General features: G+C 43.1%; 1 protein-coding gene across 1 annotated transcript; it reads left to right on the top strand.

Moving 5' to 3' along the window:
* The first annotated feature begins 16,062 nt into the window (after positions 1 to 16,062).
* On the top strand, positions 16,063 to 23,737 carry Gpx6 (glutathione peroxidase 6). Its single transcript, NM_147165.2, is given in 5 exon segments — positions 16,063 to 16,194; positions 17,718 to 17,871; positions 21,286 to 21,403; positions 21,869 to 21,968; positions 23,091 to 23,737. Coding segments are annotated over 5 exon segments (666 nt in total). The 5' UTR covers positions 16,063 to 16,107; the 3' UTR covers positions 23,298 to 23,737.
* Positions 23,738 to 26,679: the final 2,942 nt, after the last annotated feature.

Raw genomic sequence — 26,679 nt, 5'->3', positions numbered from 1 at the left:
AAATCAAATCAAATCAAATCCAAGCAGTGCAGCAAGAGAGGAGGAAAACAGAGACCGGTGCTTCGTCAGGCCATACTGTACAGGCAGGGGAAGATGCTCTCAGACCTGCTCTCTGCCCCACAGTATAGGTGGGCCATAGACGCATAGGACCCCACGAATAGCATTGAAGAAGGAGAGTCAGAGACCTGCTACCACCACACCACCCACAGACCTGGTCTCTGGCACACAGCACAGGCAAGCCCGTTTGTTGCCATACCATGCAGCACAGGCTAAGATGTCACTTTGGGGTCTGCCAGCCACGCGGCCAGCCTGAAGCAGGAACCACCACAATGTGCTAGTATGGGGTGGAGAGATGGGAGAGAAAGAAAGGTGGAGCAGCTTGGGCGTTATGGAGAGAGGTGGAGATTCAAGGATAGAGAGGAGCAGCCTGCTGTGAGTGGCCAGCCCTGCCACCTGGAGCCATGGTGAGGTCCTAGTTGCAGCTGCCTCTGAGGACTATGTCTGGGTCCATGACTATGCAGCGGGAGGTATCGATGTCTGAGGCTCATTTTACCACTAGAGAATATCCAGGCCCTGCCCTTCCCTGGTTTCAGTGCTCTGGAGAACAGGTCCCATCTCTCACCAGGGACAGAGCTTGGGAGAGCAGAAGAGCAGGCCCTGCCTCACTTCAGTTTGCTCTTTGTGCAACCATCATGCAGCTGGAGATGTGGTCTCAGCTTCCTGCTCTGGTTGCCTTTCCGCCTTTCACACCACTATGAACTTTTCTTCTGGAGCCATAAGCCAAAATAAAGGGTCTTTCTTTTCTTTTTTAAATTTTTTTTCTTGGTTCTTTTTTTCGGAGCTGGGGACCGAACCCAGGGCCTTGTGCTTCCTAGGCAAGCGCTCTACCACTGAGCTAAATCCCCAGCCCCTAAATTTTTTATTAGATATATTTCTTTACTTACATTTCAAATGTTAAAGGGTCTTTCTTAAGTTGCCTTTGGTCATGGTATTTTCTCATGGCAACAAAATGTAACTGTAGGGACGTCCATTTCTCTAAATTTGAGAATTTTTCTGCTATAATTTTATTGCATAATTCTCTTTGCTATTGGTTTTTAATCCTTCTATCCCATGAATTTGTAGATTTGGTCTTTTAATTGAATCCTAGATATCTTGAAAGCTGTCACTCTGTTCATTCATTTTATATTTTGGGAGTTTTCAGATCACGGTTTCTGCATGTAGCCCTGGTTGGCCCAAAATTCACTCTGTAGACCAGGCTGTTCTCAAACTCAGAGATCTGCCTCTGCCTCCCGAGTGCTGGGGTAACAAGCATGCTCCACCACCCCGCAGTACTTCCTAATTGATATTTAAATGTAGTGTTTCATTGGCATTGTCCTCTAGCCCTGATGCTCTTTCTTCTGATGGGTTGAGTCTATAAGTGATAATTTCCCCTGTGGTTTTATTTGGTTCATTGAATTTTTTATTTCTAACATTTTTATTTATTTGTGTTTTCCCCCAAATCTCAATTTTCTTAGTAAAATTTCCTTCCACATTACATCCATTTTTAATCTATGTTGATTTCCTCATCTATTTTGTTGAATTTCCTTCTGTGTTTCTTCCAGGCCCTTGGCAGAATTCATCTGGTAGTTTCTAGTTTCTTTTAGGCAACTGACACTTTTTACTGGCAAATTTTGTAATCCTCATCCAGCATTTTGCCTCTTTTGGTTTCTCTTAATGCAGCAGTTGAAATTTATGGTCTTTTAGAGTTGTGTTGCCTTGGTATTTCACATTTGTTTCGGTGATGCAGCTTGCATCTCAGTCAGTTTGGACATTTCTATGGTTTTATTTGGAGATTAAGCAGCCTCCTCTTGAAGGGCTTAGTCTCCAGGACCACTTTTGGGGGAGTCTTGGTTCTGAAGAAGTTTCCTGTGCTTTATTAGAGCAGCTGCAGTGGCAGAGGCCCCTGATTTGCCTTCTGTGGAGCACACTGCCTTTTTTCAAGTCCCCACCGACATTGGAGAGACTAAGGCACAGCCTTTTGCTCCTATCCTAGATGTAGTAGATCCACAGAGGTAGTTAAAGCCTGGGAGCTCAAGGGCAGCCCAGGAAGTGACATGGCTAATGGGGTCCTGGGGCACTCATTTCTGGAAGTGTGACCTTTGGTCTGGTTCCATCAGCATCACATTACTGTATTATTTATAAAAATATTTATCTCCAGTCCATGCCTACTTTCAGAGAGTAAAAGCACCAAGAAAGCAGAGACAACGGGCTGGAAAGATAACAATCTTGCTTATGCTACAACAAGAGATTTGGTAAAAACTGATGCTTACGTAGACTGAGGTGAAGGGAAGATATAAAAATAAGGGTGGATGTTGCTCTGTGCTAACTGTTCTTAATGCTTTAGAATTATAAGGAGGAAGCAAATTCAGCAACTAACCTGGTTCCGGTGACATAACTAACAAAAAGATACTGAAAAACATTTAGATTAGCAAAAGACTCTCATATTTCCCCTCTTTCCCACACTGAACTCTGGCCCCTCCACCCATAGGATCCACATGGCCAGCTCAGCGTCATAGACCTTGGAGTATGGTTACCAGAATGAGAACCAATACTTCGCCAGCTCTAAGCTTTCTTGCCCCTTTGTAGCTCTCCTCTCTCAAGTTCATATCAAAGCAACCGCCTCTTATTTCAGTGTGAAATCTGAGTGGGAATTATTCTCCCTGTCTGTGAGTCTGAGCATTCATGACTTATCTGGGAACCCAAAGCCTTTCCTCCTGTCAGACCTCTCATTTCTTTCTTGGAGGCCTCTAATCTCTGAGGAGGAGCCTAAAACAAGGATAGCTTCATCCAGCTACACAGCTCCTCAATTCTTTAAGTCACCCCACTGCCTGCCTAAAGATACTGGCTGTCTGGCCCTCCATCTTTGTCTTGGCTCAGATAATCCTAAAGATTAGAATAATAAATCCTGGAACAGCACACTTTGGTTTCTTAGTCTTTCCTGATCACCTAGACTTTGATTAAATTGTGTTCTGGGCTGTGGACCTCATCTGACTACCTGGAGAAATATAAACTTTATGTAGTGTGTTAGCTCTTGCTTCAGTGTTGCTGAGATAAAACACCTTGACCAAAGCAACTTGGGGAGAAAAGGGTTTATTTGACTTCAAGTTCATTACTGAGAGAAGCGAAGGAACAAAAGAGCTCAGGGAGAAACACTGCTCACTGGCTTGCTCAGCTTGCTTCTTTATACAGCTCAGAACTTCCCTGGGGCTGGTGCTACCCACAGTGGTCTGGTTCCTCCCACATCAACTATTCATCAATAAATTATTCCACAGACATGCCCATGCTCAATCTGATGGAGCTTGTCCCTCAGTCAAGGCTACCTTTTCCCAGGTGACTGATTTTTTCAGGCTGACAAAACTTAACCAGCATTAGTGGTTAATTTTAAAAATAGAGGAGACACGTGGTTTATTCAAACTCTAGCCTGAGATAAACAGATTCTCAGGTTGCTAAGTTAACAGACTTCGATTATGCTGAAGAAAGTAAGCCTTAAGCAGAAAAACATGATTCGACTAAAGTTTTGGGTTCTTCTCTAGAGGCCAAAATGTTTCTTGGGAGCTCGGACTCAGCAGGAGGCTCAGGCCAGGGCACTGCCTACTGCCAGCCAGAGTGTGAATCTCAGCTGCTTACTGCTTCTCTTCACACCTTCCACCAGGACTGGTATCAAGTCTTTATTAGCTCTTTCCAGATGGTGAAATCATCTTCTTTCTTTTGGGTTCTTTTTCTTCTTTTTCCTATACCCAGTGCATAGTGGAAATCTGAAAACCAGGCATGCTTTCAAATCCAAATAGACACTCCAGTGTGGGGCTAGCTTTCAGCTTCCTTCCTTAGAAGGTCCCAAAACTTTGGACCTAAGATTGTTGTTCTTGAGCACAGAGTTGTATGTGCTTATGTATTTATACAAAGATGGCTATGGGATTTTATTTTTTAATACTCATTGGTATTCTGCCTCCATCTATGTCTGTGTTGTCTGTGCGAAGGTGTCCAGGAGTTACAGACAGTTGTGAACTGCCGTGTAGGTGAACCCTGGTTTGTACCCTGGTTCTTTGGAAGTGCTCTCAACCACGGAGCCATCTCTTCAGCCCTTACACTATAAATCTTATGGGCCACTATTGAGACAGTTGAGAAGGAACCTATGGTGTACTAGACAAGTATTAAACACTATTAAAATGCTTGGCAAAATACCCTAAAATTACGATGATTATTTATTGTAAGTTCTTGTGACACTCTTTTTGATGTTCATCTTCCTGAATTTAAGCAAAGAGGTGGCCATGAGGCCATCTCACTACCTCACTAGCAGCTGTTGGACTCTGCCATGCCACCATGGTGGCTGTGAACTAAAAGACTATGGGTCAAAATAGCTAGTCAGATGATCCTTACCGACCTCAGGTACCTGAAAGACTTTATAGACACTTTGGAAACATTATGTAGTTATCAATCATTGCAACTGATTGTCCCAGCCCTTGAAGTCATATCCCCAGCCAGGATATGTTTGAAACAGTGTGTACCAGACTTTCTGATATGACAAGCCCTGAACTCTAGATGACCCTGCAATCATTTCTGTCTATGTTAGAAGGGCAATTTCCCTGGTGGCCTAGCAGAAGAACTCCTGTGCTTGATGATAAAAAGACAGGGCTTGTGATTGGTCCCCAACAATATTGTCCAAACAAGTTGTTATGATTGGTCCAGAGTTTCCTTCCTGGGCTTTAGTTGAGCTCAGTGAGCAGGCTGGGAGACATTCTCCCAAACAGCACACTGCCTCTCTGGGTGGGGTAGCATTAGGCCTTATAAAAGGCTTCTCTTGAGTGCTCATTCTTGTAGATATTTGTATTGAGGGCTGAGCTGCTAACAGAGAGGAAACCAACTGGGTGAAGGCAGCAAAAACTCCTGTCAGCATCTTGCCGAGGAGACGTTTGACAACTGAAATAGGAACTGAACGGTTTATATGTGGAATGTGGAAGCGTGGAGAGATGGCAAAGGAGAGCTGAGAGTGAAGATCTGTAAAAGCTACAAAGGGCCAGAGAGGAGAAGCTGCAGGCCCTGGGTGCCAGGAGGCTCTAGAGAGCTGTTAAGTTTAAGGACAAGGGTCTCAGACCCCAGGCCAAGGGCAGCAATCATGGCCAGTGATATAGACTAAGAGGCCCTAGTCCTTAAGTCTTACATCCAAGACCTGGCAGGTAACCACAGCACTAGAAGGTATCACCCGCCGCCACCCATTGCTGTCACCTGCTGCTCCAGAGCACTGAGAGAAACAAGCTGCTGGAGAAGAGCCACTGAAAGTGTCCTTGACCTCCCTACCAGTTCTATCTGGGTAGGGTGAAGACTCACAGCCAGCTGCCCGATAACACTGCCACAGAGATGGTCCATCGCTGATGGAGAAAATCTTATATGGTTGCATGAATGGATGTGTATGCACACAAATATTTGAAGGGACCATAAGTTTCCACTAAAATGACAATGAATATAATTTTAACAAGTAAGATTTTAGCTGCAAATGACTGGACATGTGGCTTATATCAAGTTTACAAAAGCTAATCCAACACTAAGCTGAACTGTGTCTTGAAAATCTTTAAAAACTTCCTGACTTTAAAACTCCTGTCATCTTAAATGTGGTGGGAGACCAGAGTGGGAAGAATCAGATTCCAACCTTGGTCTGTTTCCCCAGTCAGACTGGTCTTTCTGAGTGTGGGATTCATATGAGGCTAGACGATTTGCTCAAGGTCACACAGCCAGTGAGGGACACTTTGGATTTTAGTCTTCGTTCATGACATAATCCCACCTGATGTTCAGCACTACGTTTTTGGTTTTGGGTTCCTCTGAACTCAAAGGGAGCACATGACTTTTTGAGACCCAGTATACTTCTCAATCTCTGATTCAACTGCTATCTATCTTCTGTACTACCCATATCCAACTCAGACACTTTTGTCCATTTTTTTTTTCTTGGCTGTTCTGAACTAGATCCTTCTGCTGTTTTATGTGGATTCCCACTGGGGATCTTTCTGTTCCTGGGTGGCAAGAGTGGAGCACAAGATATGCTCCAACTCTGTCACTGTAAGGGAATGCCACGTATGTTTACATAAAATGTATAGTTTATGAATATTCTGTACTCCAATAGTCTCACTGAGCTTTATAATCAACCAGTGACAGAAATGAAGCAGACATCATTGGCTCAGATTAGCTCAAAATTAGAAAAGCCAAGTTCAGAAAGGCAAAATGTCTTTCCTGAAGTCTCACAATGGTACAGATCCAGACCATAGACTTGAATTCTTATTCAAATCTAACTTGTTCCTTCAAACCTGGTGGACACTCCCCATAATACATGCCGGAAAATGCAGGAATCTCACTAATGGTCCTTCTAAATTTAATTTTCAGCTTCATGCACTCTAAGTTTTCTGAACTTCCCCACCTCCGTGCCTGTTGTGATAAACGTTGGGGCAATATGGCCAAACTGTGGCTTAACTTGAGTCTTCACTGAAACAGCTGGCTTGGTATGGACTTCCTGATGGGTCTGTCATTTATGCCAAGTATCCCTCCTCTGCCTGGCTCCAAAAGAAAGTCTGCTCCTCAGAGGCTGAGATAGGGCGGTGGCGAGAGGAATAAAGTGTCCTCCCTGAGGCCTTCTTCCTGTCCAGTACACTGGATTTAGTGGGCTGGAGGAGGGTGTGGGAGAGTGCTGTGTCCATGCCAAACTCAGGAATTCAAGTGACCCACACCATTGTGATTCATATGCAAAGAGGCCAATGCTGTAACTGGCTTTTGGACATCACTGCTGATTTAGGGAGCTCCGACTGAATTTGGTATTTTTTGTTTCTCAGGATCTGACAGGTGTTTCGTTGAATTGTTTCCTGGAGCAAAGGGTTTACCTTCTCCCACCATGTTCTGGCAAAATAACTTTCTAAAAAACACAAGAAGATGCTTGCCCCAGAGCCCCGAAGTTTATAAATCCATGACACAATGAGAAAAATGTACAGTGTCTTTGCCAATAAGGAATTTTGTCAAATTCTTGTGGACAGTGAAGAAGAATGACAATAGCTTTCTGGAACCCTACCAACCAACAATTCCACCTGGCGCTGGGTTTTTTGTTAATAATCTATGGATTCTATGAGAATAGTCCCCATGCAGGGAATTCCAATTAAGCTCTTTAAAATATATTTTTAGGAAGCTTATAAAATAGTAGGTCTCTATATTTTTTCCAAACATCCTTAGTGTCAGTTAACCTTTCTCTACCCTTTCCTCTGCTATACTCTTCCCTCCCCATCCTCACCACCACCCATGATTCTCTCTTACCCCTCATACACCTGTGTGCTCCACTATCCCCCTCTCTGGGCACTTTCTCTTCCCACCTTCAAAGGCACCTTTCTAGTTTTCTTGCTTCTACAGGTACTATAGGTCAAACACTGATGATTAGAAACTGGGACCTACATATGAAAGAGAATATGTAGTGTTTGTCTTTCTAGGCCTGGGTTACCCTACTTAGCATAATTTTCCCAGGTTCATTCATTTACAGGGACATTTCATATTTCTTTGTAGCTGAGTGAAATTCCATTGTGTGTATGTATCATGTTTTCTTTGCCCCCTTTTCAGTTGGTGGATATTCAGGTTGTTTCTGTTTTGTAGAGATTGTGAATAGAGCAGCAAGGAACACTGACAAGCACACAAATCTGCAGTAGAATAGAGAGTCTTTCAGGCATATTGGTTTTTCTGGGTCTATGGGGTGCATCTATTTCTAGTTTTTTGAGGTATCTCTATAATCAAACCCCTGTGGTTTTTATTTGTTTGACTTTTAATCCCTTGGTGTTAGGAGGAATTCCGCTTGTTGGCAAATTAGGATGTGGAACTGTGGAGAGAAAGGTGTTTTACATCCATTGAGGACATCATGTGTAGCTAGAAAGAACTGTAAAGTCAGAAAACTTTTGTCCCAATCACAAGCTAAAAGTCAGCTTTCTAAGATATCATGGTCTAGGAAGACACATGGTTGCCAGGGCAGAGTGTATAGGTTAGAACATCAGAGCAGGCAGTTGGGGATGCCAGAGCAGGCAGTTTGTAGCATTATGTAGGATGAGTTCCCAGGTCTCAGAAGAATGACCATAGAGGGAGAAACTACACCTGCCTTATGATGGCTTACATTTCAGGAGAGGTATCCTGAGTCAGTGGGGACTCCGGTGTGTCGTAAAGGGCAGTGGGCATGCATGCCTTTTCTTTGTGAAGTAGAGATGAAATATACCCTCAGGGTGCAGGCTAACTTTCCCTTCCTGAAGGGGATATGACTTTTTTCCCCCACTGTTATTTGCTGTAGAAACACTCTTCATAAGACAGTCTGAACAATAGCCACTTGCTGTGCCATGGTGCAGAGACATGCTGGAATCCGCTAGGATTGTATTTCACAACAGTATATGATTATGAACTTACTTAACAAATGGGATCAGGATGAGGAAAACTTTATCTTATTTCCTTGTTTATCCCAAATCTGCCATCCAAATCCCTTTATTAAAACAACACTCTTAGGGTGGCTTATTCTTCTCATAGCATCGAGGTGGGGGGCTTTTGTTGGCTGCTGTTTCAGTGTTTGTTTTTGAGACAGTTTCACCTTGTGGCTGAGGCCAGACTTGCACTCACAGTAACCCTCTTGCCTCAGTCCCTTGAGTACTGGGATTGCAGGCATGAACCACAGTTGGTAATCCTGGCTCCTTTGTCTTTAACTTTGGTGTCTCACCCTCTGTGGCCTGAATGTCCTTTTTAACTGACCCTACCCCAGTGGCTGCCTCCTAGCACCTCTGCACACCCACAGGACACAGAATGTCCTATTCCCACTTCCTACCTCTTAGGATTTATGGTCATCCTGGGCTTCATTCAATTTGCTTTTGTTTGCAACTTGTGTCTTAGTTAGGGTTTGTATTGCTGTGATGAAACAACGTGGACCAAAGCAACCAGGGGAAGAAAGGACATCTTATAACTGCCAAGTCACAGGAAGTCAGGGCAGGAGGTCAAGGCAGAGGCCAAGGGGAGGAGAGATGCTTACTGGATTGTTCCTCATGGCTTGCTCAGTCTGTTTTCTTATAGCACCCAGGATGACCTTCTCAGAGATGGCCCCGCCCACAGTGGGCTGGACCTTCTATATCAATCATCCATTAAGAAAAGGCATCACAGGCTTATTTAGAGATCAATATGATAGGGTCGTTTCCTCAATTCAGGGTTTCTCTTCCTTGAAATATCTGTAGCTTATGTCAACTAGCAAACATAATACGTAAATCTAAAACAAAATATTGACCTTTGACAATTCTACTGGTGAAGACTGCTTAAAGCAGAGAAAAATCTTAGGATCCCATGTGCTTAGATATGTGTATGGATATGCTGCGGGTGGAGAAGATGAAAACTATGACCCTTGAAGAGCTAAGTCAGTGAAACCACTTTGGGGGAATTATTAGTATTTTTTGTAGAGTTAAACACATAGAAACAATGACTCAACCATACTATTCCTAAGTACTCAAGAAAAAATTAAAATGTTTACAGAAAAGCTTGAATAAGAATGTTCATACCAGTCTTATCCATAAAAGTGTAAATGGAAGTAAATCAAACAGCTTTCATCAGGAGGATGAATAAACAAATTGCCACGTGTATAAGTTATCACCATGTAATTTTTCAGTGACTATCTGAGTATGCTTTATGTTTCGAGTATTCATCAAATGTTTTTGCTTAAGAATCTGCAACATTGATATAATTCAGGATGTTTGAGCCTGTGTTGGGTCCTAAATAACATTAAGTGATTATTGTTGCTTTTGTAGGGCATGTTGGTGATATTGCACTTATGAATGAAAAACGGAGAAACACAAAGCTATTTAGGGGAGACCGAGCAAAAGAAGAGGTCACCAGGAGGAGCCACAAGATCCATTATGCAATGTGACTGCTTTGGGATAAGTGTGAAGAACTTCACTTAAAAGTGGTTTGTTATAGGGGTTGAAGAAATGGCTCAGTGTGTGAAAACACCTGCTTTTCTGCAAGCGTGATGAGTTAAGCTTGAATTTCCAGAGCCCATGTACAATGACTGCAAATAGCTATAGCTCCAGGATTGGGAGGCAGAAACAAGCAGAACCCAAGAGTTCATTAGCTGGTAGAAAGCCTAGCTGAAAAAGGAGTCCAGTGAGAGAATTTAAAAAAATTTTTTTGCTATCATATTATATAGTAAATTTTTGTTTTTGTTGAGATTAGCAATTTAGAGTCAGGCAGTGAGTCACTGGAAATGGGTTCTGAATGTTTTCAAGACACACAAGTCACTGGGTCAGGCTACGGCCAGTTTGAGTCTAAATAAAGTATGGGGATTTTTGCCCTTGCTTTTTTTTTTTTAATTTTTTTAAAGATTTATTAGCTGTCTTCAGACACACTAGAAGAGGGCATCAGATCTCATTACAGATGGTTGTGAGCCACCATGTGGTTGCTGGGGTTTGAACTCAGGACCTCTGGAAGAGCAGTCAGTGCTCTCAGCCACTGAGCCATCTCAGTTTTATTGTAGAGATAAAAATAAAAGCGGTTCAGGCAGTGAAGGCTATGCTAGTTTCCACAAAAACATGCATCCCCTCCAATGCTTTTTCAGTCTTTTCTACATATTCGTCCTAATAGGTATGAAGGGACATCTTACTGTGCTTTTAATTTGAAATTAGATCTTAATCAGTCATATTGATTTTTTTCACATTGGTCACTTATAGCTTCTCTACTTCCCTCCTGTCCCCCTTTAAGGACAAGGTCTCTATGTGTAGCCCAGGCTAGCCTCAAACTCAACAATCATTCTGCCTCGACCTCCTAACTGCTGGGATTACGTGTTTGCACCTTATCTGTCTTCTTTTGAGAAATATCTATTCGGTAATTTAATTTATTCCTTCAGTTTTTAATAGTATTTCCCTCATTTCTTGCCAACCCCTCCCCAGAACCATAGTAACATCCATATGTCTATCATCAGTCAGGCAAACTACGCTTTTTTCTATCATGTTTCTCACATTTTTTCCCCTCTTTGCCCATTTCCCAGTTTTAAAGACTTTACTTATGAATCTGTTACAGTTGTACCTCACTTTCTACTAAAGTCTGTGTTACTCTTCTGTAACAAACTGCCATAAACTTAGTGGTGGGTAAAGACTCTCTCAGGAAAAAAATATTCTACTTAGTATAAGCAGTTCTGATGTGCTCAGGTATGATTCTGTAATGACCTCGTAACATAGACCATGCCTATAGAGTGTATGTTACCATATATGGGAAACTAAGGGGCAAAAATGTAAAGCAGAAACTAATAGAGGTTATGACAGGCACTATGGACACTGTTACTGGAGTTGTTAGTGTCAAAACCTGGGCCCTGGTAGTCCCAATAAATAGATTCAGCCACCTACCCCTGGCTGGCCAATTAAAGAGACAACAGTGAAAAGAAGTGAAAACAGAATTTATTCATTGTGGCCACATGGGAAGAGGAACAAGTGAAGAGATCTAATGACTCCCCAGGAGCATCTTTAGGTTCACATAGAGGGCAAGGGATGTGCCAAACAAGTCCTGATCAATATGTGGTTACATCCCTCCCTGACTCATTATTGTCTCAATTCTAATCTGTCAAGCTGTCAGTATTGTGTGACATCTCTCCTTGGGAGTAAAGTTCTTCCTCTGGATGATAGCTGGGCTTCATGGGACTCTAGCACAGGACTCTAGGGAGGACATTTCAATCCTTTTAGTCACATGTTTAGAACATCTCAATCCTGGGCAGCTGCAGTGTTTCAGATGCTGTTGGTCATGTGTGCACATGGTGGGGCCGCTGAGGTACATTGCGGTGGGAGCAGTGGACATGAGCAGCCCTCAGGAAGGCACATCTTTACAGGGTCCATTCTGTACTACTAGAACTATTCCTGAAGCAGATGAAGGTAGGACTTCTGGTAATGATAACAGAGCCTCAGGAGGACTTTAAGTTAGGGCCAGTGGCTGTCATGAAAGCTCAGGATTAAAGCCACAGCCAGCCTGGATCTGAGTTTTCCTCAAACATGAGGTAGTACAAGGCAAAACATGCACAAAGATGTAAATAAAGGAAAGCTAGAGCAAATGTACCACCATGATATCAGGAGGTTCATGCCTGTGATCCCAGAAACTGGGACACTGAAGCAGAAGAATGCTGTGAGAACAGCCTGGACTTTACAGTAAGTTGCAGTCTGACAAGCTGCAATACTAAGGTTGCAGAGTAGGAACCTGCAAAGATTACTGCAAGTGTCTGCTGAAGGGGAGACAGAAGCACGGCCATTCCTGACTCACAGCCCAAAGCCTTTTCTGTGATAACTTTGCTCTATGAATGCACGCCCTTCATTTTGTTTCTCCTCCATTAAGGAACTTCCTCCAGGGGCCAGAGTGAATAACAGTGCTTGAGAGGTTTAGCATCAACAGTCTGGCTTCATATATTAAAAACTTGACTTTCTTTTTTGTCTAGTTGGTGAAATGTGAAGGGACAGAACAAATGATAGTCATTCTGAGACAGAACAAAAAGATGAGAAAATTAAGAAGCCCTTACCTTGGGATCCGGTTTGCCCTTTTTGGTGCCTAAGGGCCACACATCAGATCAAGCCAAAATTGTCTGCAGAAGTAATTTGTGTTTTTGTAGAAATATTTCATAGAAGAATTTTTTCTTTTATTGGATAATTTTTATTTACATTTCAAATGTTATCCCCTTTCCCTGTTTCCCCTCCAGAAACCCACTATCCCTTCTCCTCTTCCCCTGCTTCTATGAGGGTGCTCCTCACCATCCACCCACTCTCCCACCTTCCTGACATTCTCATATACTGGGGCATTGAGCCTTGACAGAACCAAGGGCCTCTCCTCCCACCGAGGCCTGACAAAGCTATCCTCTGCTACATATGGGGCTGCAGTCATAGGTTCAGCCCTTTGTAGTCTTGGGATGGTGGTTTAGTCCCTGGGAGCTCTGGGGTGTCTGGTTGGTTGGTATTGTTGTTCTTCTTATGGGGTTGTAAACCCCTTAAGCTCCTTTAGTCCTTTCTCTAACTCCTCCATTGGGGACTCCATTTGCAGTTCATTGGTTGGGTGTGTGAACATCTGTCTCTGTGTTTGTCAGTCTCTGGCAGAGCCTCTCAGGAGACAGCTAAATCAGGTTCTTGTCAGCATGCACTTCTTGGCATCTGCCATAGTGACTGGGTTTGGTGGCTGCATATGTGAAGGACTGCCAAGTGGGACAGGCTCTGGATGGGCTCTCCTTCAGTTTCTGCTCCACTCTTAGTCCCTGTATTTCCTCCTGTGAGTATTTGTTCCTCCTAAGAAGGATCGATGCATCCACATTTTGGTCTTCCTTCTTCTTGAGCTTCATGTGATCTGTGAATTGTATTTTGGGTATTCCGAACTTTGGGGCTAATATCCACTTATCAGTGAATGTATACCATGTGCATTCTTTTGTGATTGGGTTACCTCACTCAGGATTATATTTTTAAGTTCCATTCATTTGTCTAAGAATTTCATGAAGTCACTGTTTTTAATAGCTCTGTAGTACTCCATTTTTCTGTTGAAGGACATCTTGGTTCTTTCCAGCTTCTGGCTTTGATAAATAAGACTTCTATGAACATAGTGGAGCATGTGTTCTTGTTACATGTCAAAGCATCTTTCGGCAAAGAAGTGGTATAGCTGGGTTCTCAGGTAGTACTTTGTCCAATTTCCTGAGGAACCTCCAGACTGATTTCCAGATTGCAATCCCACCAACAGTGGAGGAGTGTTCCTCTTTCTCCACATCCTCTCCAACATCTGCCGTCACTTTAGTTTTTCTTTTTAAAGATTTATTTATTTATTATAAATAATAATATAAGTACACTATAGCTGTCTTCAGACACACCAGAAGAGGGCATCAGATCTCTTTACAGATGGTTGTGAGCCACCATGTGGTTGCTGGAAATTGAACTCAGGACCTCTGGAAAAGCAGTCAGGGCTCTTAACCACTGAGCCATCTCTCCAGCCCATCACTTTAGTTTTAGATCTTAGCCATTGTGACTGGTATGAAGTGGAATCTCAGGGTTGTTTTGATTTGCATTTCCCTGATGACTAAGAAAATTGAACATTTCTTTAGGTACTTCTCAGCCATTCGATATTCCTCAGCTGAGAATTCTTTGTTTAGCTCTGTAGCCCATTTTTTAAAATTATTTAATTCTCTGGAGTCTAACTTCTTGAGTTTCAAAGGAGGATGTTAAAAACAACTGCTAGGTTATACTTACCTAGCATCAGAATGTTTGTAACTCTGAGCTTTACTGTGTTAGGACTCCTTATAAACTGTAATTCTCCTTAAACAGTTTTGTAATTTCACTTTTAAATGTGGGGAGGGGAAAATTCTTTAAGAAAAGGATGGGGCTGGAAAGATGGCTTAGCAGTTAAAAGCACTGACTACCCTTCTAGAAGTTTGATTCTTAGCATTCCTATGGCAGCTCACAACTGCCTGTAACTCTAGTCCCAGGGGATCTAATGCCCAATTCTACTCTTGGCAGGCACCAGGCATGCATGCGGCGCACAGATATACATTCAGACAAAACACTTATAAAATAAAGAAAGGAAGGAGGGAGGGAGAAAGAAGGAAAAAAGAAAGAAAGAAAGAAAGAAAGAAAGAAAGAAGGAAAGAAAGAAAGAGAAGTACATGGTGTGCTGGCTAGTTTTATGCCAACTTGACACAGGCTGGAGTCATCAGAGAGGAGGGAACCTTCGTAAGATTGTATTTCTTAATTAACGGTTGGTGGTGGAGGACCCAGCCCATTGTGTGTGGTGCATCTCTTGGCAGCTTGTCCTGAATTCTGTAAGAAAGCAGTCTGAGCAAGGGGTATCAGAAGCAAGCTGAGAAGCCCCCCATGGCTTCTGCATCAGCTCCTGCCTCCAGGTTCCTATGCTGTTTGAGTTTATCTTCGGACTTCGTTCAGTGAACAGTGATGTGAGAATATAAGCCGAATAAAGTCTTTCCTCCCCAAGTCGCTTTGTTTACAGCAATAGAAAGTCTAAAACATCAAGGTTGGGAGGGTATAATGCTGTTTGTAGACACTCTCTCAGTATACAGGAAGCCCTAAGTTTAATACTCAGTGTCACAGAACAGCAGATATATGGCAAACATCTCTATAAACCCAGACATGAAGAGCAGGTATGCATCATCAGCTGCATAATCAATTAGAAGACAGCCTTGGGGCTTCTTCTAGACATGAAATCTTGCCTTAAAATGTCCAACCATGGGTAGCAAGAAAACTCCATTCATACTGGTTATTTAGCCTTACAAGCCTGTTGACCTGTGTTTAATCTCTGGAGCCCATGGAAGGTAGAAGAAGAGAACCAGCCAGTCCCACAGAATTGCCTTGTGACTTCCACATGCATACCCACACAACATACACAGAATTCAAGATTAGCATTTAAATCTTTACAAGCTAAACCAGAACATGCATTTTTAAACTTTTAAACCTTACCTAAATTAGGAGCTTTGAAAATTGGCCTGGAAGAGTATAGCAGCACGCACGGCTGTGCCTTGGGCTTGTGCACTGCTTCTTCCTATGGGTCTCTTTGTCTAAATACCTGATGAACTCACAAACTGCTTTGTTCTGTCTGGTCATGAATTTCTTTTCTGGGGCATAGGCAAGGATTTGCCTTTACCTGAGTAGAGGTCCCTCAGGGAGAAGAGAGTTTCTCAGACTTCGAGAACCTGTGTCTCCTGACCGGGCAAAATGTTGACAACCTGGGCCAATGCTTTTTGAAACTTTAGTTTCCATGCAAATCTCATGAATATTTTGTGGAAAAATAGGTTGTAATTGAGTGGCTTGAGTTACTCCAGTCACTGGGAGAGGGAGGCACAGCATCTCAGGTTGCAGACAGGAAAGGTATCCACCTTCACGTCACCTTCACCTGTCAGATCATGTGCCTACCCACCTGTCTCCTGTATCAGGAGAGCAAGAATGAGGAGAAGAGAAAGGAGAGAGGTGGGGAGTGAGAGCAGCACTGTGATTGGCTGTGCATCTTCAAACTGGTACCTGCTGGGGATCAAAAGGGATCACAGTTCCTGAGGTCTGAGACTCATCCAGTCTTCTTTGTACAACCATGACCCAGCAGTTCTGGGGTCCCTGTCTTTTCTCATTGTTTATGGCTGTATTGGCTCAGGAGACACTGGATCCTCAAAAATCAAAGGTAAGTGCACACCACACACACACACACACACCACACACACACACACACACATACACCACACACACACACACACATACACACACACCCCCCCCACACACACACACTGCTCCCCTCCCCCCCCCCCCCACGGCTCCCCTTCTCCCCCCCACCAGTGGACCTAAACTGATTTCAAACACCTGATAAGTAACTTGTCTATTGTGAGATTCAGGGGTCTGTCCTGTTCTTGAAGGGAGAGAGCTGCCTAACAGCCTTCCTTTGCACACTTCTGCCTCTGATGCCCTCTGCGGTGGCAGCTCTCCTACCTCTATGCATTGTGCTTTATTGTGTTTTCCATGCACCTTATCTGCTTCTCTGCTCCTAGTAGATCTTTGTAAAAGTCCCCATCTGCTTTTGTTAGTCCCCATTGATGGCTGTCTGACAACCTAGAACCTGCCCTATCCCATGCTGATCTGTATCTTTGAACAGCCCCATGGCTCCTAGGAAACAGGTAAATAGCCAGTGAGTTGGGAGGAAGGCTGATTATTCTCAAACCAAGTGAACCAAACCTGGAAGGAATGAGTAGAGAAGTGGGCACTGGACTGGGTTCTAAGGACTTGGGGCTTAGGGAAAGAGGACCTTTTCTTTAGTAACTACTAAGACACAAAGAGTGAATTCAGGGAGTGAGGGTGGGGGAGAGGGAATATGGGAAGTGAAGACGGTGCTCGGCTCAGTATAAAGGCTTCTCCTCAGATTTTGGTGCTGCTCCAAGGAGCTGGACAATCACCACACTGTGGCTTCACAAGGAGTCAGGGGGAGGGATTGGTGTCCAAAACTATCCACAGGAGGAGTCAGTAACTATACCTGTGAAAAATGCATACATAAATCTTAGAAGGCAAAATAGGGCTAAAGCAGATGATTTGAGAAACTGATATATATATATATATATATATATATATATATATTTAAATTTAAAATCAGAGAAACGTGTTGAAAACCTCAATCTCACTTGTAACTTTACACTATGTATGCGTCTTTTGCCAATTGCAGCTTCCTTCTATAATAGGCCAGGGATGGTTTCATCACAGAGCACACTGATTCCCAGGCCTTAGCTAAACAGAGAGCCCATAGGTGACTGGGTCCCACTTGTAGAGCTTTTGATCCAGTATGTCTTCTGGGAGCCTAGTATTTCTAAGATTCTCTCATGATGCTTATATACATCCTTAAGTCTGACCTTCGAGCTTTGGCCTCTTTTTTTGGGCATGTGAAGGGTAAGAATACATGTAAAGTACTCATTGGCAGCTGTAAAATTTTAAAATTGTAAAAGTGAGGTTACAGCTCGCTTGAGAGGACACCATCTATGGGCACCCAGGTCTATTCATCACTGATGCCTGCTTGGGTGTGGAATTCATCCAACAGAAACTCTACAGTTCTTAGGATTTTAAGATTATTGCATGAAAAATCTTCAGGTGCTTTGAGAATGTTGACAGGTGTTGAGGATCCTGTCTGTCCAGTCATACCATTACAGTAACTGTGTTTTATTACAGGTGGATTGCAACAAAGGGGTGGCTGGCACCGTCTATGAGTACGGAGCCAACACCTTAGATGGTGGGGAGTATGTCCAGTTCCAGCAGTATGCAGGAAAGCACATCCTCTTTGTCAACGTGGCGTCCTTCTGTGGCCTGACAGCTACGTACCCTGGTAAAAACTCAAATTTTAATTCTCTGTCAGCACTAGCTTGCCACATCACCATTTATTACAGCTGGAGAAGGTTTTCTGTGTTGCTGGGACCGAGGGACGAGCAAGCAATGACTCTATGAGATGGGAACGAATGGGAAGCTTAACTCTTCCCATTCTTCACATTTAGTGCCAGAATTGTCTGCATCCGTGACCTCTCAAGTTTGTCCCAAGATTTCTTGGGCAACCATTAAAAACAACACATCTGTGGTTGCACAAGTGGGCATTGCTGCTCAGTTACCACAGAGAACAAGGAAGCTTCTTAGAAAAGGAAAAAAAACACTTAAGCCATGTGAACTGGCATCAGGTAGTGCGGGGAAGGATTCAAGGCACTGGGCTGTTGCTCTGGATTAAGAGCTGTCCTGCCAGGAAACAAAGAAGGGGGCAATTATGTAATTGGTTATCTTTAGAAATCATATCTCTATGGTGAAAGAAACAGAAAGGCTGAAGCTGTAAGTGGTAACCCAGTAGTCATTTGTATTAACAGGGTAATATGTGGTCATTTTGTGTGTGTGTGTGTGTGTGTGTGTGTGTGTGTGTGTGTGTGTGTGTGTGTGTGTTCAGACATGATTGTGGAGCAGTCTGATTTGTCATGGTTGACAATCGTAGTGTACTGTGATGTTGATATTCTGTGTAGTTGATAGAACACCAAACCCTTCCTGTTACTCCTCTCCTGGGCTACAGTGGAGATTGGTTTGCATTAAGTCAAGAGTAAAAAAATGGGAGTTATAATACAGGTTATGTGGCTGGAGATATGGCTCAGCTGGTAGAGTGCTTACCTAGCACACACAAAGCCCTGGGTTTGGTCCTCAACATCGTACAACTGTGCACAAACCTGTCATCTCAGCCTTTGTGAGCTGGAGGCAGAAGGATCTTAAGTTAGATCTCAGCCATTGGACTATGTTTTAAGACCCTGTATCAAAACAAAAACAAACACCATGAGACTAGGGAGGTGGCTTGATGCATAAAGGGCTTCCTAAAAACATATGAAGACCTGCAGTCTGTTCTCTAGAACTTTCAAAAATCCAAACACGGTAGAGGCACATGCCTGTAAGCCTAGAACTTGGAGACAAGAAGAGAGGAGACATTTGGATTCTTGGGTCTGTCTGGCTAGCCAGTCCAGGCAAAATAGTGGTCTCCTTGTTCAGTGAGAGACTAGATCTCAAAAAATATCTTATCTATCATAAAGTAGAAAAACGGAGAGATGGCTCAGTGGTTAAGAGCATTGACTGCTCTTCTAGAGGTCTTGAGTTCAATTACCAGCAACTACATGGTGGTTCACAACCATCTGTAATGGGGTTCAATCCCCTCTTCTGGTGTGTCTGAAGAAAGCTATAATGTACTCATATACATAAAAGAAACAATTCTTTTTTACAAAAAAGGCTAAAATACTAAATATAAAATATAAGGTGGGAATCAATAGAGGAAAACATTGACATCTACCTTCAGTCTCCACACATGTACCACACACACACTCGCACACACACACACACACACACACACACACATGTACACATGTGCATGTGTATACACTCATATATACAGTCACACACACAGCCCCCCTACCCCCAAAACTTCCACTGCCACTACCACTGCCACCACCAGCAACAGGAAAGAAGACAGAGCTTTTATTTCAGGAGGTGACCCCAAAGGACAGAGAAGAAGAGAATGAAGTGTTTATTCAAGCAGCCATAACTAGCGAGAAGGCTATTAGAAGCTAGTGATAAATATGGGAGAATGTCCTATCTCTCTACTGTGTCCATCATAGAAGATTTTATATTATTGTTGAACCAAATAAGGTCATATAAATTTCTACATGAAAAATTTTTGATGTGCTAAAAACTTTGCTGTTTTAGGAATGTCCAAGATAACTTCAAAAGTTTATTGACTCAAATGCCACAGACAAATGGACCAAAGTAATGCAGGAACAAGTTTTTACAAAATCTACATATTAACATTGTTACATATTTGACTAATGAAAAATAGCAGGCCCTGTTCAGAAACAGATCTCACTTTCAAAGTCATGAGCCTTCTGCCTCTGCCTCTCAAATGCTGGGATTACGTCTGTGAAAGTTATTACGCTCTATCAGTTTGTTTTAATGGAACTATAGTAATTAAAAATTTCAGGAATTTCTCCTTTCTAATATTATTTAAATTTGAATAATGCAATGTCTCATCTAGGACACATGTGTCATCAAATTTTGGCATTTTGAAGTTCTAGTTTAGAGTAAGATGCTTGACTTAGCCATAGTTATATTACCCCTCCAAACCTCCAAATACACACACACACACACACACACACACACACACACACACACACACACACACACACGGCTTGTACAGTGCAGTGCTGGTCTGGTGGTCATCTCAGGATAATAGGGTGATGCAGATCTCTAATCCCAGCACTGGGAAGGTGGAAGCTAAGAGGGTCAGAAGTTCAAGGTCATCCTTGGCTACACAGTGAGTTGGAAGCCATCCTAGTCATACATGACATACTGTCTCAAAGATAAGCCTCATATAACATTTATTAAATATATATTTTTATATAAAATATACAGGAAATATATTGAAACTTGAAGGTACTCTCTATCTGGGAAGAGGTTCTTAGTGCAGACACCAGCTAGTAGAGCTGAGACTGAATGGGCTCATGTCTGGTTCTGAGGCGTAACTCCAAACAAAATAACTGAAGACAGAAGAATGGCTGGGGTGAGCACACAGTGAAGAGGCTCTTGATCTTATGCGGAACAGTAGAAAATGTGAGACCTCGGGGTGGAGAATGCTATGCAACCAGGCTTCGGGCTTTGTTTGTTTGTTTGTTTGTTTTTTTGTGAGAAGCTGTCTCACCATATAGACTTAATTGGTCTAAAACTTACTTATATGGATCAGGCAGACCTACAACTTATGACCATGCCCCTGCCTCTGTCTTCCACTTGCTAGGATTATAGCTAAGCACCACCATATGCAGCCCATATGATTTTCTGTTTCTATCATTTCTAATATGCAACAGCAGAGTCTTCTGGGAGTGTCAGAGGTGCCATTGTGAGACTTGATGTGGGGGCAGGAGGAGTACATTCATTTTGTTTGCCTTTTTCTTTCTTACTTTTCATAAGTCTAGTTAGTCTGTGTCTGTTTCCTTTAACTAAACTCTGTGTGCAAGGTGAAGAGCAATTACTTGGGAAATCCTGTGCTACAAAACAAGTAGCCATTGTGATGAGTCCCCAGAGACCTTCGTTGTAATGACTGACTCTGCCTACTTACTGTCTGCAGCTTTTCCTAGTCCTCAGTGTATTCACATGACAAGAGGGGCAACACAGTGGATCCTTCACATCTTGAATCCTGAGTAGGGAGTCTGTCATGCTGTTCATCCTCTACTTACAGAACTGAACACATTGCAGGAGGAGCTGAGACCATTCAATGTCAGTGTTTTGGGCTTTCCATGCAACCAGTTTGGAAAACAAGAACCTGGAAAGAACTCAGAGATCCTCCTTGGACTCAAGTGAGTGCTGTGCGGGCCCCAGAGATGCTCCTTCTTCATCTGCCTAGATACCTTCCCATTCTGGAATCTTCTAGGGAATGTGGTAGAACAATAGGCTGAAGAATGTTACCATGACGCCTTGAATTCCACCTAGCCCTGCCAGAAACTTCCAGGTATTCTTGCCACATTTGGCTTCTTTGAGGGCAAGAATAGGGAAGATCTAAGGAAAAGACATTCAGGGGAAAGAAGAAAATATAGCAAATGGTGAAGTACCTGGAAATCTGAAGTCAAAATATCCTCTCCCTAATGTCTTGGGATTCTTCAAGTCCATAAAGCTGCCCACTTGGGATCTTGAGCCCAGAGACTTCTCTTCATTTTCACTCTTTCTGCAGTCCTTTCTGTCCCTCTGTGAGGACCATTGCTACCATATCCTATTCCTCCTCGACTTAATTTGGATTCTCTTGAGAACACCTTGTTTCACTGCAGATATGTTCGCCCAGGCGGTGGCTTTGTTCCCAATTTCCAGCTCTTTGAGAAGGGGGATGTGAACGGAGACAATGAACAAAAGGTTTTTTCTTTCCTAAAGGTAAGTGACCAAGCATGGCCAGGCAGAATTCTCTGGAACCAATGGGGCTGGTATTGAGGATGAGCTAGGATTCATAAAAGGGAATAAGTTCATGGAAATGAGGCATTAGTTTCAAGCAGAGGAAACATACGTGGTAGCTCTGGCACAGACTAACCTTCTCTGTTGAATGCTAATGGCTTGTGTATATGATAATCATTTATCAAATCCCTACTTTATTCAAGGAACCGTGAAATACAAGTTAACACTTATTAATAGGTTAGTCTCTTGCCCGAAGGATCTATTATAAGGTCAGGAGATGACATAGACAAGGATAAGAGAGACTGTCAAAGGATAAGAATCACAGAGTAGTCCAACCACAATCACCAGGAAAGATGGCGCTGACCCAGCAGGATCACTTAGTCACTTGTCCCAAGAAAACAGTCTGTAGAACAAAGCTGTCCCTGTGGATATCTTCACTTGTCCACGGTGAATTGAAATAAAAGATCAACTTACCAAATATAAAAGAATCACTTACTTAAATAATAAGTTGTGGCTAGGCCATACCACATGAGCAGTTTTTTGTAGCACAGAAAATGCCAAAACATGGTGGCTCATATCTAGAATGCCAGTACTTGGGGTGCAGAAGCAGGGGGATGGCTGTGAGTCACAGCTATGTAACAAGGCCCTATCTCAAAACAAACAAAACTGATATTATCCATACAGAGCTGTGTAATATTCAAAAGTCCTATCCCGTGTGGTGGCTCTTGCCTGAATCTCAGCACTCAGGAAATATAATTTTTTTCCCAATGGCTGACCTTTAATTTGAAGAACCACCTGCCTCTGCCTCCCAAGTGCTGGGATTAAAGGTGTGAGCCACCATACCTTTAATAACTGAAGTTATTCTTTTACTGAAAGCAAGAGACTAGAGGAGAGGCAGGAAAGCAGGGTGCTTTTCATGGTCACCTTCTAACCTGGCTAGAATGTCCTTGAAGTGCTAGTGGCAATACACTGACATGTCTGTGACGGACCACAAGCACATGAAGGAGTTTAAAACGTTAAGATGGTGGGCAGAGGAGACTGAACAACATACAAGACTGAAGCAGAAATGAGATGATCTTTCCATTTTTCATATCTCTGCTCCAGAGCTCCTGCCCTCCCACCTCTGAACTTCTTGGCTCTCCAGAACATCTCTTCTGGGATCCCATGAAGGTCCATGACATTCGCTGGAACTTTGAGAAGTTCCTGGTGGGACCGGATGGAGCCCCTGTCATGCGCTGGTTCCACCAGACTCCTGTCAGAGTTGTCCAGTCAGACATCATGGAGTACCTAAACCAAACCCGTACCCAGTAGGATGTTTTACAAATAGTGCCTTTGCTCCACCCCTTCACCAGCCTCCATATGATCAAAGCCTGCAACACTACTTGTGTCCTTACTAATGTGTGTACAAACAGAAGTTTATTTGTGGTAGGCATATGCATGCATTGGAAATTAAGTTAAAAAAAAAACAATTATCCACCCAGATATCTGACTCTCATATATCTAGTTTCCCTAATCTAGTCCAAAAGAAAGTCATATTTTGGCAATGATGATCCAGACAATTCCATATATCTAAAAAGTGATCTACCAAGACCCTAATCTATCATTCACAGCACTGGTGGGTTAAAAGAAGTGGGAACGGGTGGCCAGATCCTCTGGGTCCCAGTATCTTCTCCTCCCAAGCTGGGCATGCTTTGTCAAGCTCTCCTTCTGTTTAGCTCCTTAGTACAACACTGACCCATAGTTATCTTAGGGAATTCTGAAGGCCAAGAGCAGAAACCTCACCTCACATGGAGGAAGGGGTATTTCTACCACAGTTGGTCCCAAGGTCCCTCTGGCTCAGACCCTACCAGAGCCTTCCTGAGTGCCTTTCTGTTAGTGCATCAAATGATGTGGTTTGCTCTCACCTAGAGTCTTCTCAACTTTAAATTCATCCCTGTTATCACTGTCTCTAATGATGATGATGGTGATTATAATAATAATAATAATCTAATAAACAAAAGAACTCACAGCAGCTGGACTCTGAGTGATATTTTTCAGTACATATGTGCTTTCTGGACCTCTCTTCAACATTCTGGTTTTCTCAGAAGTGTCCGAGAATTTTCCTTGGTACTGCTTTTAGCAGGTTGTACAGTAGACACATTGCTGCTCAGATCTAAAACACAGACTGATGTATAGCCCAGGCTGATATTGAGTTTCCAATGCTCCATTCTCAGCATTTCAAGTAGCTTGGATTACAGGTATTGCAGTGATACCCAGTTCTCTCTCTCTCTCTCTCTCTCTCTCTCTCTCTCTCTCTCTCTCTCAAATTAACTCATCCTTATTGTTCAAATCTGAAAACACATAACCATAGGGCAACATGTCAAAAAGCAACAAAACCTGCTCTTCATCAGAGGTGCCACAGTCCTATGGGAAGTACTGCTGCTGGTCCTTTGACAGAGTGTTAGCAGTCAGCTGGTCCTTTGACAGAGTGTTAACAGTCAGCTGGTCCTTTGACAGAGTGTTTAGTAGAAGTAGCTCTTCTTGTGTCTGTAGTTCTGGTCCTTGAGTGTCACAGGGGCAGTTCTAGTGACAGGCTCTAGGGCTTATCATAGCTACAAGGACAGAGGACTACAGGATTATGACTGTGAATTTAACAGAATAGAGACTCCTGTTCTAGGTGTTTAGGGTGGGGGCTTATTACTCTGTGATTGGCTTGATGGCAGTCGGCATGTGGGAGCAATTGTAATCTTTGGCTTTTATCTGGAGCTGGTGGTAGCAGTCAGTATGAGCTACAGCTCCCAAGCCTTGAATACTGAGGTCCCATAGTGTGAGTCACAGCTTTTGAGTCATGGGTAGTCAAACCCCTTGGTTCTTGCAGCAGCTAATATTACAACACCCTGGCCTAGGAATTTGAGACACTTGACTCCTAGGGCTTGGGGGTTTCCTGAAACTCTTCTAGCAAGTGGGAGAAAATAAACACCATCCTGAGGAACCTACCTTAGCTGTTTTTCTTGCCAATGTGGCCAAATATACAAAATCAACTTAAGGGAGGAAGAGATTTTCTTTGGTTCATAATTGATCGTCTTTCTGACAGCTTAGTAGTATTTCCCTGGCAGCAAAAGGATGAAGTAACTTCAGAGAGCTCAGCAGGACAGACTGTAATCCATAGGCCTGTCTGATGTGACCTATATCCTGAAGGTACCACAACCTCCCCCAGAACCGACACCAGCTGGGGATCAAGTGTTCAAATAGGCAAGTCTGTATGGACATGTCAAATCCAAATCATAAGATAGCCAAAGCCAGGGGAAGAAGAAACAAGTTTCCTTGCTCTGAGATGTGAATGTAGGTTTGGGGTGTGGGGCCAAAGGACAACAACAATTGTAATATTGGAAAAAGCCTTTATAAAGGGAACAACCCCCCCATTTCTCTCCTCACCCAATTCTTATGACTGATCTTAGTTCTCAAGAAAAATTATACAGAAAGCCTTCTAGAAAGGGGCAAACTGGCTAGGTGTGTCTTAGGCACTCCAGCATGTTGCAGTACTCTGAATATTAATATTATCTCTTAGTTGTCATCACAATAAGTATTGTTGCTGGAGAAATTCCCTTAAGCCAAAAGTCCCCACAACCTATTGTGTAATTAGATAAGCCGATTACCCCCCAAACAATGGGAAGTTAGCATCACTAAGAGTGTGGTGACAGAATCGTTAATGAGGGTCCTTACTCAGAACCAGATTCTGGGACAATAAACTCACTTAATCCCTGGAAATTGCAAGGCATTCTGTTCTAGGGTTTATTTTTAAAACAGCTATGTAAACAAGGCTGGCTTTAGACTCAAGGCAATCCTTCTGCCTCAGCCTTCCGGGTGTTGGCAGTGCATGTGTACACCACCTCAGCTAGAAGACAAAGGTCTCCCCACCCCTCACACCAGCCTTCTGCTGCCACACTCCCCAGCCTCCCCAGCCTAAGAAGATGGGTTTTGCCTACCCTACCTCTGTAGCCTAACAGGTTGCTAGAGCCCCTTCTCTATTCCAAATCCCTCTCCAGCCTTCCCAGCACCGCCAGCTTTCCCGCTGAAGCACAACCCTCCAGTGTCCAGGGTGCAGGCTCCAACCTCCCATAACCCCTCTCTAGATTATCCAAGTGAGCACGTCTTCATGGTTCTTGGAATCAATCTGAAGAGGTTCAAAGAGCTTATAACCCTGCAGACATCGGTAACTGAAGATCGCCTTTACGCCTGCCCAGTAGCCAGCAAATCTGGCAAGCAAGCGCACTACAAATAGTGGTTTACTTTTTTTTTTTTTGGTTCTTTTTTTCGGAGCTGGGGACCGTGTGGTTTACTTTTTATGCAAGTCCTTAGCCAAGGAGGAGCACACAGGAGCTCACCCACGCGCCGCACCTATACATTTACTTACTTTGCCATGGATGGTCATAGCCGTACTTTTCCCCCTGATATGCCTGTCTTTGCGATGAAAGGAAAAATATCTGATCCTCACTCCGGTCGTGTGTGATGTCTTCAGTCTGATCAGAAAAAACGCAGCATCTTTTTTCAACCACTTCTTCTCTTAAAAACAACAACAACAACAACAACAACAACAACAACAACAACAACAACAACAAACCGAGAATCACTAAACAATACACACTAATTTTACCCCCACCGAACAGAAGGAAAGTGGGATAGATTCATCTGTCTTCCCCACCTATCACCATGT

This window comes from Rattus norvegicus, chromosome 17 (genome assembly GCF_021556685.1).
Source record: "Rattus norvegicus strain SHRSP/BbbUtx chromosome 17, alternate assembly SHRSP_T2T, whole genome shotgun sequence".
NCBI classification, from domain to species: Eukaryota; Metazoa; Chordata; class Mammalia; order Rodentia; family Muridae; genus Rattus; species Rattus norvegicus.
The sequence above is the reverse complement of the archived record's forward strand: the minus strand, read 5'-3'. Positions and strand labels throughout refer to the sequence as shown.